This window comes from Oryx dammah, unplaced genomic scaffold (assembly GCF_014754425.2).
Source record: "Oryx dammah isolate SB20612 unplaced genomic scaffold, SCBI_Odam_1.1 HiC_scaffold_7, whole genome shotgun sequence".
NCBI lineage: Eukaryota > Metazoa > Chordata > Mammalia > Artiodactyla > Bovidae > Oryx > Oryx dammah.
Window position 1 is genome coordinate 15377601 of NW_024070191.1, and position 17477 is coordinate 15395077.

Below are 17477 nucleotides of genomic sequence, written 5' to 3' on the forward strand. Positions count from 1 at the left end.
AACTGTTTTCTGGCTCAATAAATCCCCAAATATTGTGCTATGAGCTTTAAATGTATTATCTCACTCGATCCATATGTATACATATGGCGATACCTGTACCGTAATAAATAAATATTTTTACAGGCTCAGAAATTAAGTTGTTTACTCAACATCATCGAGCAAAGGGGTGAGATGGGAGTTGAGTAAACGCAGAGCATCAGAGCCTGAAGCCACATTAAGAATCAAAGAAGCCAGGGAGGGACGATGGAAGGCTCAGGTTCTGGAAGGAAGGGTTTGAAGTATCAGCACCATGGATGCAATGAGATGGCAGCTGGAGAAGCAAAAGCAAACGAAAAAACAGAATTTCTGAATAGGATTAAGGTCCAACTGCCTGGAGAGAGAAAATAACTTGTGATCCGCAGAAGGAGTTTTTAAAGAACCGAAACTATGAACGAAAAAGTCCTGACTCTAAAAACAAACAAACAAAAAAAAACGCTGTGTGGTCATGCGTTCACCTTGCTTGGCGGGAAATTTACTTTGAGTCATTTTCCAGTTATTCTCCTTGAAAATAAGCAGAGGAAGGAGAAAGATCAAGGAAGAGACCAAAAGCCTGCTCACCTAATTAACATTTCCCACTATTCTGATTACTCCTGCAGCCAGTCTTCATCCTTTTGCTTATTTTAGAGAAACGCATGAACTACAGCAACATACATTCTGGAAAGGCACTGTGCACTCCTGGAGACGATGGGCAAGTCCCACCTTGGGCACCGCGAGACACGCAGCCCCTCCAGCGTGCGTGGTCACCGAGCACTGGGAATGTGGCTGGTGTAAATGAGACGCTGACTTTTAAAATTAATTTCAATGATTTAACTCATCTCTATTCCTTTGGAGAGTCTCCAGTTTCAAATTATACATGTCAAAACCCAATTTTAACATCTACAACAGTGAGAATCTTTTTCTGTGGTTGAAATTTGAAGCAGTATTTCAATAGCAAACATATTGTTATATCAAGATCCAAATTCTGCAAGCAGCTGTCTTAACTCTAAATAGTGAAAACAGCAAAACTTTCCAAGATGTTGAGATGCTGATACTGTTCGATTTTTTTTTTTTTTTTAGTTTCCATGGTGCCTGCTCTGAGCTGTTAAGCTATCATAAAACTACAGGAACTAATCGAATGTATGGAAAATAAAGGAGGCAATACATCGGTAATTATTAGTAATAACTGTCAGTTACTCTAATTTTTTACTTTAATTTTTGGAAAAGACCCTGATGCTGGGAAAGTTTGAGGACAAGAGGAGAAGGGGGTGACAGAGGATGAGATGGTTGGATGGCATCACCGACTCAATGGACATGAGGTTGAGAAAGCTCTGGAGATAGTGAAGGACAGAGAAACTTGGCATGCTGCAGTCCATGGGGTCCCAAAGGGTCAGACACGACTGAGTGACTGAATGCTACCACCATTCCAATTTTTATGCCAGTCTATGTCTGATGCAGGATATGACATGCTTGGGGCTGACGCGCGGGGATGACCCAGAGAGATGGTGTGGGGAGGGGGGTGGGAGGGGGGTTCATGTTTGGGAACGCATGTACACCTGTGGTGGATTCATGTCAATCTATGCCAAAACCAATACAGAATTGTAAAGTAAAAATTAAAAATAAATAAATTTAAAAAAAAAAGAAAAAAAAATAAATAAACTTAAAAAAAAATAAAATAAAATAAAATAAAGTATTAAAGCAAGCAAAGGACAATGAGACAGGAAAGCAAGAGACACTGACTGCAGAATTCCATGCGGAGCACAGGATAAATACTGTTCCAAGGGACTTTCTAGCCTCAGGTCTTTGTGCCCAACCAGCTTTAATACAGTGACAGTGTTCTCAAAACAAGACTGCTAACTGCAATTTACACAGAGCACAGCTACAAGTCCTGAGGTCCAGAGAGTGGGTAGACAGAGGACACCACAGGAGCGGGGAGGACAGAAACCAGCCCAAGGACAGTGTTTTCCTATTCAAATTTCTAAGACTCCTCTTCCCACAGGTGCAATGGAAATCGTATTTCGCTAATTTTTGGACAAGTCAACTGGAGAGTAAGTATTAAGCAGTAACCACATCTTCCGTATCATTGCTTGGTTCTCACCTTGACCCTCCAGGACCTTAGCCAGGCCTGAATGACCACAAAACAAGCGAGATGAGACGAGCACCCGTGGTGGAAAGGCAGAGCAGACCTGCAAAGGCAGGCTGGGAGGGGGGCACCGCTACCGGAGTTCGCATCTAAAAATACAGACCGCCTGACAGGCCAAGAGCGAACTTCCAGTTTTTCTACAGTTATCACTCAGCATCCGTCCCCTTGGAGCTTTGGCCCTTGGGCCCAGCGATCCTCTGCAGCTCGGCGCTGTCTTTATTTAGGTGGTGTTCTAAGGCTGCATGTAACCACAGCCTGTCTGGAGCTCTCTTGGCAGCTGCCGCCATCTGAGCAGCTATTGTTTGTCTCTGCAGTCCTGGTGCCAGCGGGATTAGGCTTGGAGCCAAAAATGGAACTCTATTCATAGGCTGTCAAGGCTGGAGGGGGGCTCGGAACTCATTTAGTTCAAACTTTCACAGTCCCGTGGAAAACCCTCAAAGAATGAAATCAAATGACCAGCCTAAAGTCACACAAGCAGGGGCTGAGCAAGAATTTGCACCCTGAAATCTCCAGACTTCTCTTCTGGCTTTAATCCTATCTTGACTAGCTGTTTCTCACTGAAAAAATGGATGGTGCTGAGACATGAGATAAACATAAGATCAAAAGCCAAATGCAATTTACTGGGAATTGCCTTCAACATTCCCACAAATGTCAGATACAGCACTGATAGACAAGGGAAGAAACCCAACCCATTTTATAAAGTTAACATTATGTTGATGTAAAAGAGGCTAATCTCACTTAGGCACTTAAACGCAAAATCTTGAAATACTTGTACTTAAAATAATTTTAGCAAATGATATTCAGCAACATAAAAAAGAACAGAATACTCCTTGAAAGAATTTATCTTAAGGATTCAAGATCAACAGATTTTGGGGGGAAAAGCTTAACTATTCCAACATTTGCAGAAAAAGCAGTGCACAAAATCTGATTTTTATTAGACTTTAAGGATAACATACTTCATGGTAAAATAAAAAATAAGCAGGAAGAACAGGTAAAATCTATAGAGTCTTCCTTAATATGTGCAAATATTTGGGAAAAGACCACAAAGAAGTAAACTTTTTTTTTTTTTTTTAATGAATTCCTCCCATTGTAAAGTGACTGGCCCTGCATTTCCTCCCTGTGCAGCTATCAAATGTTACAGGAAACCCTCGGAAGTTGTTGGCAGCTATAGCTGTTTCCTATTGCACTTTGTTCAGCCACAATAAAATGCGGCTTTTTCTCTTTGATTGAGAAAAAACAGCTGTAATATGACACTTGACTAGAACATGGATGGTTACCCAGCATACCTATTCACTATTATAGCATTTTATGACTTTCTCATGCTTTAGGGATTACTATATATATATGTATGTGTGTATATATTTTATATATACATGTATACATATATACACACACATACATTATTCTATCTGCAATTAAAGAACATTTCTTACATTGAACATAAAATAACCCTACATTATTCTATTCTGCATGTGAACAAATGAATAAAAGGTCCCTGTATAAAGTTGTCCTCTACAAAGCATATGAAGCTATAACTTGGTTAATTTGAGCATGAACGTCTCAATGCAGAATAAGGAATAAACAAAAATGGAGAAAATGGTAAAGATTTGATAAATATACATATAACCAACTGTGAGAGCTGGAATTTCAAGCTCTGAAATATTTTTAACAGGATATAATAGCACAAAGAAGTGTGAAAATCTCAAAACTTGAAAATATTTTATCTTCTAATGAGAAAGTTATTTCTCAAAGTAGAAGAGATCTGAATAACAGTCTATCATCAACTTGATAAATGTCTTCTGAGATTTCAACTTTGGTAACTAATATTCTACTTCTATTCTTTAAAGAAGAATTTTAATAACCTGGAGAAGCAAAATACAGATCTCATCTTTTTTAAAGTATTCACTGCTTAGAGTAATGGAAAATAAATTTAATTCTTACTTCAGGAATATCAAGTATTCTACCCTCTCAGAAATAAATCAGTAGTACCACCAGCACAACTAGTAAATATATCAACATATAAAGGGTTGGAAAACTACTGCCACACTGATTTTGTATAGCTTACAAACTAAGAATGGCTTTTACATTCTTAATCAGAAATAAACAAAAGAATATATTGTGACACAGGAAAAATATGTGAAAATCAAGTTTCGATGCTCATAAAGTTTTATTGGCACACACAGCCATTCTCATTAATTCCCCTGCTGTTGAGGGCGGCTTTCACTCTGCAGTGACAGAGCTGAGTGGCTGTGACAGAGACTGTGTGGCGTGCAAAGCTGAAATTATTTCAGACTTGGCCCTTCATGGCAAAGGTTTAATGATCCTTGCCGTACACGGTTAATAAAATAAGTTAAAACACTTAGTGTTATTTACAAGCTTTGTGCTTTTCGGTCTGAAAATATTACTAGAAATAAGATTCACCTAAAAAGCAACCATCATGTCATTCAGCAAAAAACAGAGAAGGTACAGAACAAAACAAATCTGAAACCGCATGTACACCCCAAACCCGAAAGCCCATTAAGTGAACATGGGATCCTGCATCCAGAAGCAGCGGTTATGAAGCTCCTGTCTTCCTGGCTCTGACCTCAGGTGGCCTCTACCTCCCCCTGAAGCCCTATGTAGCGGCGGTTCAGCTGGCTCAGTCGTGTCCGACTCTTGTGCCTCCATGGACAGTAGCCCACCAGGCTCCTCTTGTCCATGGGATTTCACAGGCAGGAATCCTGGGCTGGGTTGCCGTTTCCTTCTCCACTGAAGTCATAGAATTTACTTGAAAATTGGGGAAAACACAAATGGAGAAGACAGCAGACTGCTGGCATTTGCAGTCTCTGCCTATCTCACAGGGCTTCTTGTAAAGATCCACCACGTGAGGCTGCTGTAACATATATAAAGTGCCACATGCTTAATAAGCTACACTTGTCACTGCCCTTCTGGCTCCTGGAGAAAGTTTTATTTCAGCCTGATCTAAAAGTGAGGTCAAGGGTGGAAGAGTGGGACAGGAAAGACCACAACACAGCACAAAGAGTAGCAAAAGAAGGAAAGCCAAGGGCTGCTGGTTTCTCTTTGGCCGTCTCCTTCAAGGTCAAGTCTCAAAGGGAACAAGCATGCGACGGTCTCACAGAAATCAGCCCACAGAGATGGGATATGTGGTTTCTGTGATTTCAGTGGTGCCACGTGCTCCAGACCTGGTAATAAGAGATTTAGAGTGGAGATCAGGCTCCAAACCACATGAGATTTTAACTCTACAGGATTGATGAAGAAACAGCTAGGAAAACAGTAAGCTGAAACAGCCTCAAGAAATTTTTAAACCATTTAAAATTTTAAACAGGTGGAAACAGATCCAATAGTTGTCAAAGAGCCTAAACGCTTTGAAGATGCTCTTGCAGACACACAGAAATCACATCCACAAACACACTCTATATTCAAAACGGACACCTCTGCTTAATACACATTTCCAATGAATTTATTTTTAACCATAAAAAATTTCTTTTTCAGTGTTTGTTCTCCAACAGGAAAATGTACCCCAATGAATGGGAAGATACAAAAAAAACCACCCCCACAAACATTTACTAGACAGTGTAAATAAGTGGATCACTGAAGTAGGTATGAAAGGTACATGGATATGTACCTATATTCTTATAATAATGTGATAAGCCCATCAATGACTACAATAAAGTAACTTTCCTAAGGTACAGCCTCTAATGCTGCTGCTGCCACGTCGCCTCAGTCGTGTCCGACTCTGTGCGACCCCGTAGACGGCAGCCCACCAGGCTCCCCCGTCCCTGGGATTCTCCAGGCAAGAACACTGGAGTGGGTTGCCATTTCCTTCTCCAGCCTCTAATGCTAATAAGGGAAAAACCTGAGATATTTATCACTGTGTTCAGTATGCTACCACCTCGGTGAAAAAGATGAGAAAAAAAAAAAATGCATGCTTGTTTGTACATGAGTATAAGAAAGTACCAGCAGTAGTTGCCTCAAAGTGCTTGAAAATGTAGGCTTTCTTATCATTCAAGAATGGTGAGGCCACCAGATCAGAAGACCACTGTCACTGAAAAGACAGTTTATTATTCACTGCAGCCAAGCAGGTCTGCATCGGGGTCAGTCAGGAGGCAGACGGAGCAGGAGAAAGAATGGGTCGCAACCTTCCCTGCGGTTTCCGGGGAAAGGGCAAGATGCTATAGCTCACGCAGGGTTAGAACTGCCTGGTATGAACTATTTCAGTGGGCCCTGGTCCTCACTACAACATCCGTGATTCTCAAAAGAAAGTATGTTGACTGTAAGGACCTTAACCAAAAAAAAAGTATATACTCTATGAGTCTATTTATAGAAAATTTTAGGGAAGGCAAACTAATATACAGTGATTAAAGGCAGATCAGTGGCTGCCTGGGGGCAGGAAGAGACAGCAATAGAAGGAAGAGGCTTGGGGAACTTAGCGGGAGAGATGGGTAGCTTTGCTGCCTGACTGCGGTGATGGTTTCACAGCTGGGTAGCTATGTCAAAACTCATCCAATCACAGGCTTTAACTATGTGCAATTGATTGTACATCAACAACACTCCAATACTTTTTTAAAAGTAAACAGCAATACTTGCTTTGTGTCCAAAACCTGTTAAATACCAACACAGAGATAAGGGAATAAAAGTGTAGTCGTTTCTAAAGCACACACAGGCCCCAAATGAACACTTGGAAATTACATGCCAACTGTAAGCGACCTATCAGACCTCAAAAGTTCAAGCTGATAGCATTGACTAGAAAGACACTTTGCTGGGGCGGCTCCAGTTTTCTGAGGTTCCCTGTGGAGAGCGGAGCCTGGGAGTGCACACTGGTCCCCATTGTTTGGGCCCCCTTCTTCTCTGTCCTTGACATTCTGCAAAGGAAGCTGTGACGCATGTGTGTGCAGGAGCCAGGCTGCCAGGGCTCAGACGATCTAACACTCTCTGCTCTTGCCTCTCTCCCACCTCAAGCAACTACATGATTTTTGTTAAAAGAAGCAGATTTACCCTGATACTGAGCATAATCAAACAAAAAATGTTATAAGAACTTCTGGCGTTAACAAAAGTGTGTATTAGAAAAGAAAACTGGATCAAGTCGCTTTTGCTTGTCCCTTCTGTTAAAAGGAAACACCCTGCCACCCCAGCTATAAACAACATAACTGGAACCATCTGAGATGCGGAAAGGCAGTTCCAGGCACAAAATACTTTAAAAAACGTTCATCCAAACTTGTCACTGAGAATCTCCAATTCAGCTGATCAAACCCAGTCCTAGACAAGGTTTTTTGGTTCTGTTTTAAAAAAAAAACAGGTGTCCCACTATGACAATAGGAGAGAGAAAGGTTCGGGGGTATGTTTCCTCCTCTCCAGGAGGACTTAGTGAGGTCATCTGATTTAAGTTTATATAGAACATTCCAAGGGATTGCGCAGAGACTCTCCAAAATAGGTCATTATTTATAAAAATAACATAAATATTATCCTGAACCCTTCTTCTGGTATTTACGCCTTTCCACCAAGCACAGCCATTCTTTCATACACTTGTCAAACCGGATTTCTTGGCCTCACCACTCCTTCCAACTGTCCCAACATGAAGAACACCCCCGAACCCCTTCTCCCTCCATCCACTTGACTACTTGCTGTATTGGCACACTAACTTTTCCAAGGGGCCTCCTCCTCCTTACTGCACCACCACATCCGTCATCATCACTCTCGCACTTCCTCCAGAGGCGTTTATTAGCACCTGGGCACACATCTCACATTCACCTGTCTCTCTCTGCTATTTCATGCACGCAGACTACCAACTCTCAGAGCACCTCTTCACATGCTGAATAGACAGCAGCGGCTCAGTAAACATCTGATGTGTAAAAAATGATTTGAATGGCAATGAATTCAGATTTCCTTCAGTCTGCTGGATGTTGTGATAATCACCAGGTTTCTAAGTTTCTCTTCACCACTCAGAAGCAAGTAGACACATCTTACTCCATCAGATCTGTTCATCCAAAGGACAGGCATGCATTTATCAATCTACTGAGACCCTGGTTATCTCATGCAGTGTTAACAGAGCAGATAACTAACACGTGCACATGGGCGAGTCCACGGCATCTCTCCCAGCTGCAAACATGCTCATCACTAATCACAAAACGCAAGGACCTGGAAGCCAGTTTTCTCCAAGATCTCAGAGGTAAACCTCACTACTGCCCACATCTCATGCCTTCCAGCCCGGTGATTTTCTCACTCTGCCATTAATAATTAAGCAACATGATTCTGGGACCCCAGGTGGTGTGATGGGTCAGCGCATCACAGGAACTTTCTTCTACCTGACTGTCTTCACCAGCTTTCACAATCTGGCCCCCAGTGATCCTGACCAGCCTACTGAAAGTCAGTCTGCTTTAAAAGTTCTGAGGCACATGTGTCCTTTGAGACGTTACATTTGGACCCTGAAGATCATGCCCAAATTAGCTGAGTTGTGGAAACAGAAGCATCCAGAGGCGGACCTTGTAGGGCTGTGTATTTACCATCTTCTTTTATAGTGCCCATGCTAACATATGGTTATTTCTAGACTTTTAGAGACTTAGGTGACTTGTGGAATGATCAGACATTTTTACAAAACACAGTTTACTACGTGCTTCACAACAAATATTCCTGAGTGCTAACTATAGTTATTCTCCACTGTTACCTGCCTTCAACTCATCAATAAATAAAACCTCTTGGGAATCTCAATGAATTTTCCCCCAGTGTTTTATAAATAGGATCTATATGCCGCCCAAGTTTCTGGGAAATAGCTGTGGACTCCGAAACAGGATTTCTTCCCCCCAAAGATAAGGAAGGGTTTTGCGGTTTCAGCAGACATCCCTTCCAAAGAGTTGTCAGGACAGACAGACTTAAAGGGAGTGGCGATGCCACGTTAATCCTGCTTCTTCAAGACATAACAGCAGTATCACCATCATTTCAGAGGCTGCAGACAGATAACCAAAGTTTCAAGGCTCCCCACAGTAGCTCTAACTTATATAATTTCTCTCAGTTGCTTTCTCCTTCTCCTCAAATACACATTATGTGCAAACATACGGTATCTGCTCAGATATTCCAAAGGGCATATGTGTAGCCTGCTTGCCTGTCTCTTCACAGAGGACTTAATCTAATCTACAAGAGAGATGATATAAGAAAAGTGAAAACATTTTAAAGTCTAACTAATCAAGCAACTGTTTAAAAGGGGTGGTTATGTTCCTGAAGTACCACCTCGAGGCTGTGGCTTCTACATTTCTCAAGGTCTGTGACCAACCCCCGTTTCAAGCAAATAGTTTCTTGACCGTGAAATCCTCCTCTGAAATTTTTATAAATACCTTATCTTTCTTCTTTTATATTTGACAGTGCATTCTAAATTTTTTAGCTCTTTGTTCTTTCCTTTTATTTCACCAAAAATGAGGCTGAACTGACTTATGAATAATGCAGTCAAACAGTATAAAAGATACTGCTTAAACAAGCCTTTAGTAACCAGAGATACTGCTGATTCTGATCTTTATGAAAAAGTAAAGTGAAATTGTTCCTCACTCAGTTGAGTCCAACTCTTTGTGACCCCATGGACTATAGCCTGCCAGGTTCCTCTGTCCATGGGGATTCTCTAAGCAAGAATACTGGAGTGGGTTGCCATGCCCTTCTCTAGGGGATCTTCCAGACCCAGGGATCGAACCCGGGTCTCCCACACTACAGGCAGATTCTTTACTGTCTGAACCACCAGGGTGTTCTTGTACAATCTCTTCATTCCAGTACTTCCTTGGGCTCAAGAAACCCTCTTGGCATCCTATTACTAACACTTCCAAAAGCAAAGACCCTCGAGTCCTGTTTCTCTCACATAATTAAATTCTTATAGGGCTCAATCATTCTTAATCAGCTACTGGTTTTCTAACAATCCAAACCTCCCTCTTAATCTCCATCAGAGGAACACATCGGAATTTGGCCAAAGAGCAAGAGCATATTAATCTCAAGGCAAAAGTATAGTCAAAAATCAATCTTGTTTACTTGTACTAATCAGGAAAGTCTTTAGGACAGGTTGGAATATGGTGACAAGAGATTTAAAAACTAATTTTTTAACATACTTTTCAAGACACAAAATATTCAATACATGCTCCCTTATCAAGCATCTTTCTATAAGCATTTCAGTACATGGATATTGAACTCAAGCTTCTCTCCACCTTAAAAACTGCTTCCTTTTAAGTTCAACAAAGTAAATTATAAATAAGAATGGTACCAAAAAAAAAGGAATAACAAAGACTGGCAAGGAAGCTGAGAATGCCTTCTTAATTCTGGTTTTTATATTATTTCCTTGATATATCAAATAGACAACTCAATAACTGAACAGGACAGTTCCCCTAAATAATATATCACATAATAAGCCAAGGCCGGACAGAGGTATGTAAATTATAAATCTACCTCTTCATAATCTAGTTTATGGAAACTAGATTCTATGGAAAGTACTGAGTCACTGAATAGTCGAGGTTCAAAGGCCAATGACCTCCTTCAAGAGAAGTTTTATCTTCCTATGAAGGAACTGTCCTCTTGGGGTCATGCGGTGGCTCCTATTTTAACTCTGATCAAGGAGCTTGTGAATTGCACTTGCAAACTTTTCATGCATAAATGGTAGCTAACTTTTTACTACACAAAGGATAGCTCTGCTGAGCCTCTGTGTATGTGTATGTGAAATAGGATAAAGAGAACCAAGACTGAAGGAAAAAGTTGATGCACTGTCAAATGTAAAAGTTCAAACATTCGTAGTTTATAAGGACTTTGGAGTCAAGGAATTACCTTCTTAGAATGTTGGACATTCAGAGAAAAAAATGGTTAGAAGGAAAATTTGACGTGTGAGTTCAAGAATTTGCTCCCAATTTGAAAATTACTGAATTCTGATCCTTTACTGCCTGCAGACACACAGCACAGCTCTATGGGAAAATTCCAAAACAACATTAAAAAAAAAAAAGTACTGTGAAGTGTGAAATAAACTCTTTTGATAGTTTTCATAAAATGGAGAGTTTGGAAAATGCAGCAGCAGTAGAATCTGCAGTTAAGTTTAAAATACATTACTAAATTTAGGAGCTATTAATGAAACTACAATATTTGCTTTTTCACCTGCAAATGAAACTCTACTAAGAAGTGAAGTAGTTTTATAAAAGCAAATTGAAAGGAAAAAAAATGGGGCTAAATTTTCATCAGAGAATAAAACCTTGTCTTGAATAATTCTAAAGGAAAATGATTTATCAAAAACGAACAAAAAGTGGCAAATAAAGAAATTTAATTCTTAAATTTCCCCGAATCAAGAGCGTACAAGCATGGCTATTTCATACATAATAGTATTAACACATACCTGTTTTAGAATTAATTGAAAAAAATCCCTGTGGATTTCCACTTGTGATTTTGTATGTCAGCTTGTCATCAGAGCTAGAGTCTGGATCAAATGCCTCGATCTGGACCACAGATACATCCTTGGGAGAGTTTTCCATTATTTCCGGATAATAAACAGGCTCCGACGTCTGCGGAGCGTTGTCATTCACATCCTCCACCTCTATGTAGACCTCCACAAAGGAGGACAGGGGCACCACGCCCTGATCAGATGCGTAGACTGTCAGCCAGTAATGAGAGGTCGACTCGCGGTCCAGTCGGTCTGAAGTCTCTATGACACCTGGCGAAGGAGGAAGAAAAGCATGAAGCACTGTGGCAACAACAACAACAACCTGTCACTATGGGAAAGTGTCAGCCTACACGACAACTCTGACTTATGCAAGGCTCACAGCTAAGCCATCTTAAGCAAACTCTCTAACCTCTCTGTGTCTTGGTTTCCTCTTCTATACAATGGGATAACAACAGTATGCTGATTAAATGAACCAATACCCTTACAATGATTACAATACAGCACTCGGCACATACTATCACTCTTATAGAAGTTTCTGTCATCGTTAGTATTAGGTGCCAGGCACTATGTGGAGTGCTTTGCTTTACAAACATTATCTGATTTAAGTCTCAAAACAGCCCAAGGAAATGAATGGGCAAATATGGTCTCTTAAGTCCTGAAATCCTTCCGTTTCTTTTAATAGCCTTAAACCAATGGCAACACAATCAAGATGCTACAAACATCAGTGCTCTCATCACGTTACAAGCTCCATAGGGGCAGAGAGAGCCTCCTTGTCAAATACCAGTTTACCCAGCACATTACTATTTATTATTTATATAACTACTTATTAAATGAATGAACAAGAATGAATGTATATCTTAACTGGACTTGGTACAGAATCGTCCTCAAATGGACCCAAACTCGGACTTACTAAGTCAACTAGTGAGAGGCAGAGCTATAAAATTACAAAGAAGATGGTTAGAATGTCTGTAACATTTTGGCCCAGACCCTGAAATCACTCATAGGCTTACTTAATCTCAGGATGATTAACAGCAGAAATATCCGTTTGTCTTAGGCAAACCCCACCTTTTTATTCAATGGTGTAATCTTGTCATCTGGTTTTCCCAAAATACATCACTACATTTTTTCTCTTGTTGTGCAGTGTGTGTGTGTGTGTGTGTGTGTGTGTGTACACTAGTCGCTCAGTCATGTCCGACTCTTTATGACCCATGGACTGTAGCCCACCAGGCTCTTCTGTCCATGGGCCTTTCTGGGCAAGAATACTGGAGTGGGTTGCCATTTCCTTCTCCACGGGATCTTCCCATCTCAGGGATTGAACCTGGGTTTCCTACATTGCAGGTGGATTCTTTACCATCTGAGCCACCGCAAAGAGCATCACTGTGGATTAATGCTACTTTTACTGTTCAATATGATCCAGGTTGAACTTTGGAAATCCTACAACTCTAGAATCCCTAAAGTTTTCCAATGAATGCAAAATACTATGGAAGAAGTAACAAATATCAATTCAATCTGTGCTCAGAAATGAAGCAGTATGTATTTTGACCAAATATACATCTGTATTTCTTACTTTTTGATCACAATGTAAATTTAAATATGTGCTTATCTGAGGTTATTAATATGAAAAAAGACCTCCTTTATTTTAAATCTTAAATAACTATATCTAACCCTCCCCCAAAAGTTTCCAACTTATAAAGAGCAAACCTAAATATTAAAATGTGAAGTGGATTATCATAAAATGAATATGTATTGCTATTCAGAAGCATTACGACTACTGCTTCATTAATTTTTAGCAAACCCTCAAAATGGATCTCCTCCTAAAACTACAGAACAAAGACTCAGAACTCTTAAATAAAAAAGGAGCTAGCTGGAGTCTGCATAGCAGATAAGTCAAACATAAGTTTTCCTTTTTCTCTTGTCCAAATATGAGTCTATGCATACTGAATCTGTTCACTAAATTAGCAAAATTATATCTGTTTTTAGCCTGAAAGAAGAGAGCCCTTAGTAACCATGGGAAAGTAATCTTTTCCAGTTTTTCTTTTTTATCACTCCCATCAATTGATAACAAAGGACATCAGGGAATAACTGAATGTTCTAAGAGGATTACATAAACAGATGAATGCACAGATGCTTCTCATTTCTGCCATGACATGAAAATGTAACATAATTCACTTGGCAGGTGAAGCATGATTAGAAAATTTCAAGACAGGTACACGGTACTTGTTACTCACCCCTTTTGAATTCTAATCCTCAACTAGTTCATTTTAAAACCTGTGTCTCCCTCTCAATGTCATTTGTAGGCATTTAATAATAATTGGACTTCCCTGGAGGCTCAGATAGTAAAGCGTCTGCCTACAATGCAGGAGACCCAGGTTCAATCCCTGGGTCGGGAAGATTTCCTGGAGAAGGCAACGGCAACCCATCCAGTACTCTTGCCTGGAAAATCCCATGGATGGAGGAGCCTGGTAGGCTACAGTCCATGGGATCGCCAAGAGTTGGACACGACTGAGCGACTTCACTCAATAATAATAATTAGTAAAAGTTCTGTCAGTCTTTACTATGTATCAGGCACTATATCTTACATGCATTATTTTATTCAATCCTTATATCTAATCTTCCCATATATGTGGTGTTATTATCCTCATTTTGTGAATGAAAATCTCAGATTAAAAGTGATGAGGCTTTCCCAGGGTCATAGGAAATGGCAGAGCTGGAGTTCAAACACCAGGAATCTCTGACTTCAGGTACCAACGAAATCCCATCAGTCTTACTGTTAGTATGACAAAGGTGCAGTCAACCAAATTTACTGTGAAAACCCTGAAAAGACAGGTCAATGCTGTTCTGTCCATTTTTTTGCAGATCAGTATTCAGAGGAGTGAATTAAGTATTCATTCACATATAATAGGTTGTTTCGGGGTTTTTTTAGTGTCAGGGTATTAGGAAAAAAGAGACAGACAATGCAAATACATTACAAGATTTAAATCACAGACAAAAACAGCTATTGATTTCCCATCCAGTTCCATGTGGAGTCTGGTCTGAAAGCATCCAGACTGCAGTGCACATGTATGAGACAGATGCTTCTGCTAGGAACTGCCCTCTCTCCCAATCAACCTAGCAACTGAGGGGGAGCCCAGCTGTCTGTGCCTGACTGCTGAGCCACAGTCTGGAGGGAAGGTGTCAAGGTCCAGGGAACCGCCAGATATTACCATCAGTTCAAAGTGATACACCAAAGCCGCTCTACTCAACTATGGGAGAAACTAGAATTGCGTGAATTAGCAATTAAACATGCCTAAGTGAGGTACTCAGGTATTCCTATTTCATGAATTCTTGGGACTGTATATCTTTATGTGTATTTCATGTAGTGACTTCTGAGATGTTCATGTTTTAATGTCTTTTATTATATCCTTGTAAAAGAGCAAAATTACTTAATACAGCTGATAGGTAACTAAAAAATAAGGTGAATTTTTAATTTCCAAAGGGAAAGGAGGGCATATTGAATAATCTCTTCTTTAAAAAAAATGCTTAGATAATAAAATGAGTAAATTTGCTATATTTATAATAATTTAATAGTATAAGGATTTACTGCATGTCAAGGACTTCATTAGGTGCTTACATGCATTAAATCATTTAAAGAAGACAGGAATCATTTGATTTTCTTCCAAGCGTCACAAACAAGGAGGCAGAAGTTTAGATAAAGTATGCAAATGGCCTTAAGAGTGATTGAGAAGCACAGTGATTAAGGAGTCAGTCAACAGTTAAAGAGGTGGAACTGAGATGTGAACGAGCCAGTCTGATTCCAGAACTTTGGCTCTTCACCATCAGGCTATACTGTTATCATTAGCCACAGACCCATTGTCACACACACCACCACAGCAAGGGTGCTGGGCACCACGGACGTGAGTGGGGGCTGCCATGATGAGACCCCACAAGCAGTTTCCCACTGTGGAGGTAAGAATCCTTCCCAAACTTAAAGGACAGTAAAGCAGAGAGGATTCCAGGGCTCCGCTTGGTCACAGAGGTCCAGGGTCCAGTGCCTAAGCACTATTTTAATTGCAGATTCTAATTCGAACCACTATTCTGAAAGCACAGCGTAGGTGGGAATAGACCATACTTTGGCAGAGAGATTTTTGCAGAGTTTATACGAGTCCAGAGTAAGGTACCTCCTTAACCAGGGGCTCATCAGAATCTCAGTGATTCTTTATAGGCATCCTGGTTTCTGAGACAACCAACAAAGCAACTACTTAGAAATCTGGCCAGAGCACTTTTTATTCTTTCAGTCCTTACTCACTTATTCCTTATTTCTTCAGGCATTGTTTCAGTTCTTATACACGTGTCACCACTCTTTCCCTCATCCTTCCTAGAGCCACAGCTACCATGCATAGATGGCTCTCTTCTGTAACTCCAGTTATCTTAACTCATTCAAAAGAAACAGATTTTCAAAATTCCATCATGAAGACTTCTTCATTAGTACCTTTAACACAGGAAAACAACCACTTGAAGACTCTCAGGTATTGCTGGAAGTGAATCGACCTACTGTGTTCATTCTCAAAACTAAACCCAGTCCCATTTTTATCAGTCCACGATCTTCTACCAAACCAGCTTTCAATAACTCTTTTCTGCACACTAGGTTATAAATTCACTTTTCCTGAAACAACCAACAAAATAAATACTTAAACTCGGTTTTAAAGAGATTTTTTTTTAACACCCACCCACAATAATACTCCATTTTATTTGGCACATATATACATCTGTACGCTGACTTCCAATGATTTCTCTAGTCTTCAAATACCTCCCTCTCCGCGCCTATTTTTTGTTCCTCTGTCACTTTCTGGGACAGCAACAATGGCATGCAACCAATGAGATGATCTGTAAGCCTGGGCTGTGAGAGACAAAGAAGTGATAGCCCAGGGCTGCTGCAGAGCTCCCTGCAGCCAGACGAGATAATCGGTGATGCGCCAGAAAAAGCCAGTGAAATGGCTCTGGTGGAAATGACACGTTTCTTGTCAAAAGGTTACAGCGTGCAAGCAGCAGGCAAGGTAAGGATACCGCTGTGTGATTCGACACTGTGCATTCTGAGCCCAGAAGACAAGTTCAGACAAGCCTGGTATATATGCACCATCCAGCAATGTTCTAAGAATCATTTCTCGGCTTTAATGAAACACGACAGAAACAAGAGATGCCTAGCTTCTCCAATCTCAAGAATACAAGGAAGGCATTTTCAGGGGGAGTTTGTTAAAAGCTGAAAAATTTGAAAGAAGCCGGAAATCTGGAGCTATTAAATAAAAATATTTATCATTCCAAACATACTCTCTAGGATTTCAAAACTACCACCAGATGTCACTATGGAAACTGATTTTAAATGTGCCTACAGTGGAAAAATAGAGCTGAAAGAAAAAAATACAATGTAAGTGTTCAAAGAGCTTGACCAATGTGGCTGAAAATACAGCACACAGCAAAATTTCTTTCAAAACGTTTTCATTCATGTCCATATATTTAAACAGGCCCATGATTAGACAGGTACTGATGGCGTCTTCCTTACACAGTCCAATTATTCAAAGGCTGTAGGGTACAGTATTAGTTGCTCAAGTGGCCCAAAAGTAAATAAAAGTTTCCAAAAATAACTACTTTCTGCTGCTCATCCCTGATAGCTAATGGCCTGTTAACTTGAACACTGGCCTTGGACAGGAACAGCCAGTAGTCTCCCCAGCTGCTACCGGTCAGCAAGATGCTTTCAACACAGCAATCTTTAAGGCGAACATACAATAATATGTAGTCACTGTAGTGCCCCAAATAATTTAACTGATTCAAATTTCCATGGCCAAAGAGTACCTTTTCTTCCTAGAATTTTCCTATTTTCTTGGTTTAACAGGTGTTGGCCTCATATCAAGTTCTAGTACCAAAGTTTTCAAAAAAACCATGCTATTTCAGCTTCTTTAG

The 17477-nt window shown here is 40.3% G+C and overlaps 1 protein-coding gene across 6 annotated transcripts in view; it reads right to left on the reverse strand.

The window, feature by feature from the left end:
* The window catches only part of FAT1 (FAT atypical cadherin 1), a 121645-nt gene that overhangs the window by 50157 nt on the left and 54011 nt on the right, over positions 1-17477 (reverse strand). For all 6 annotated transcript variants that reach the window (XM_040243106.1, XM_040243104.1, XM_040243105.1 and 3 more), the window contains exon 3: positions 11499-11813. In XM_040243106.1, the coding sequence (XP_040099040.1) occupies positions 11499-11813 (315 nt within the window). The remainder of the gene's footprint in view (positions 1-11498; positions 11814-17477) is intronic.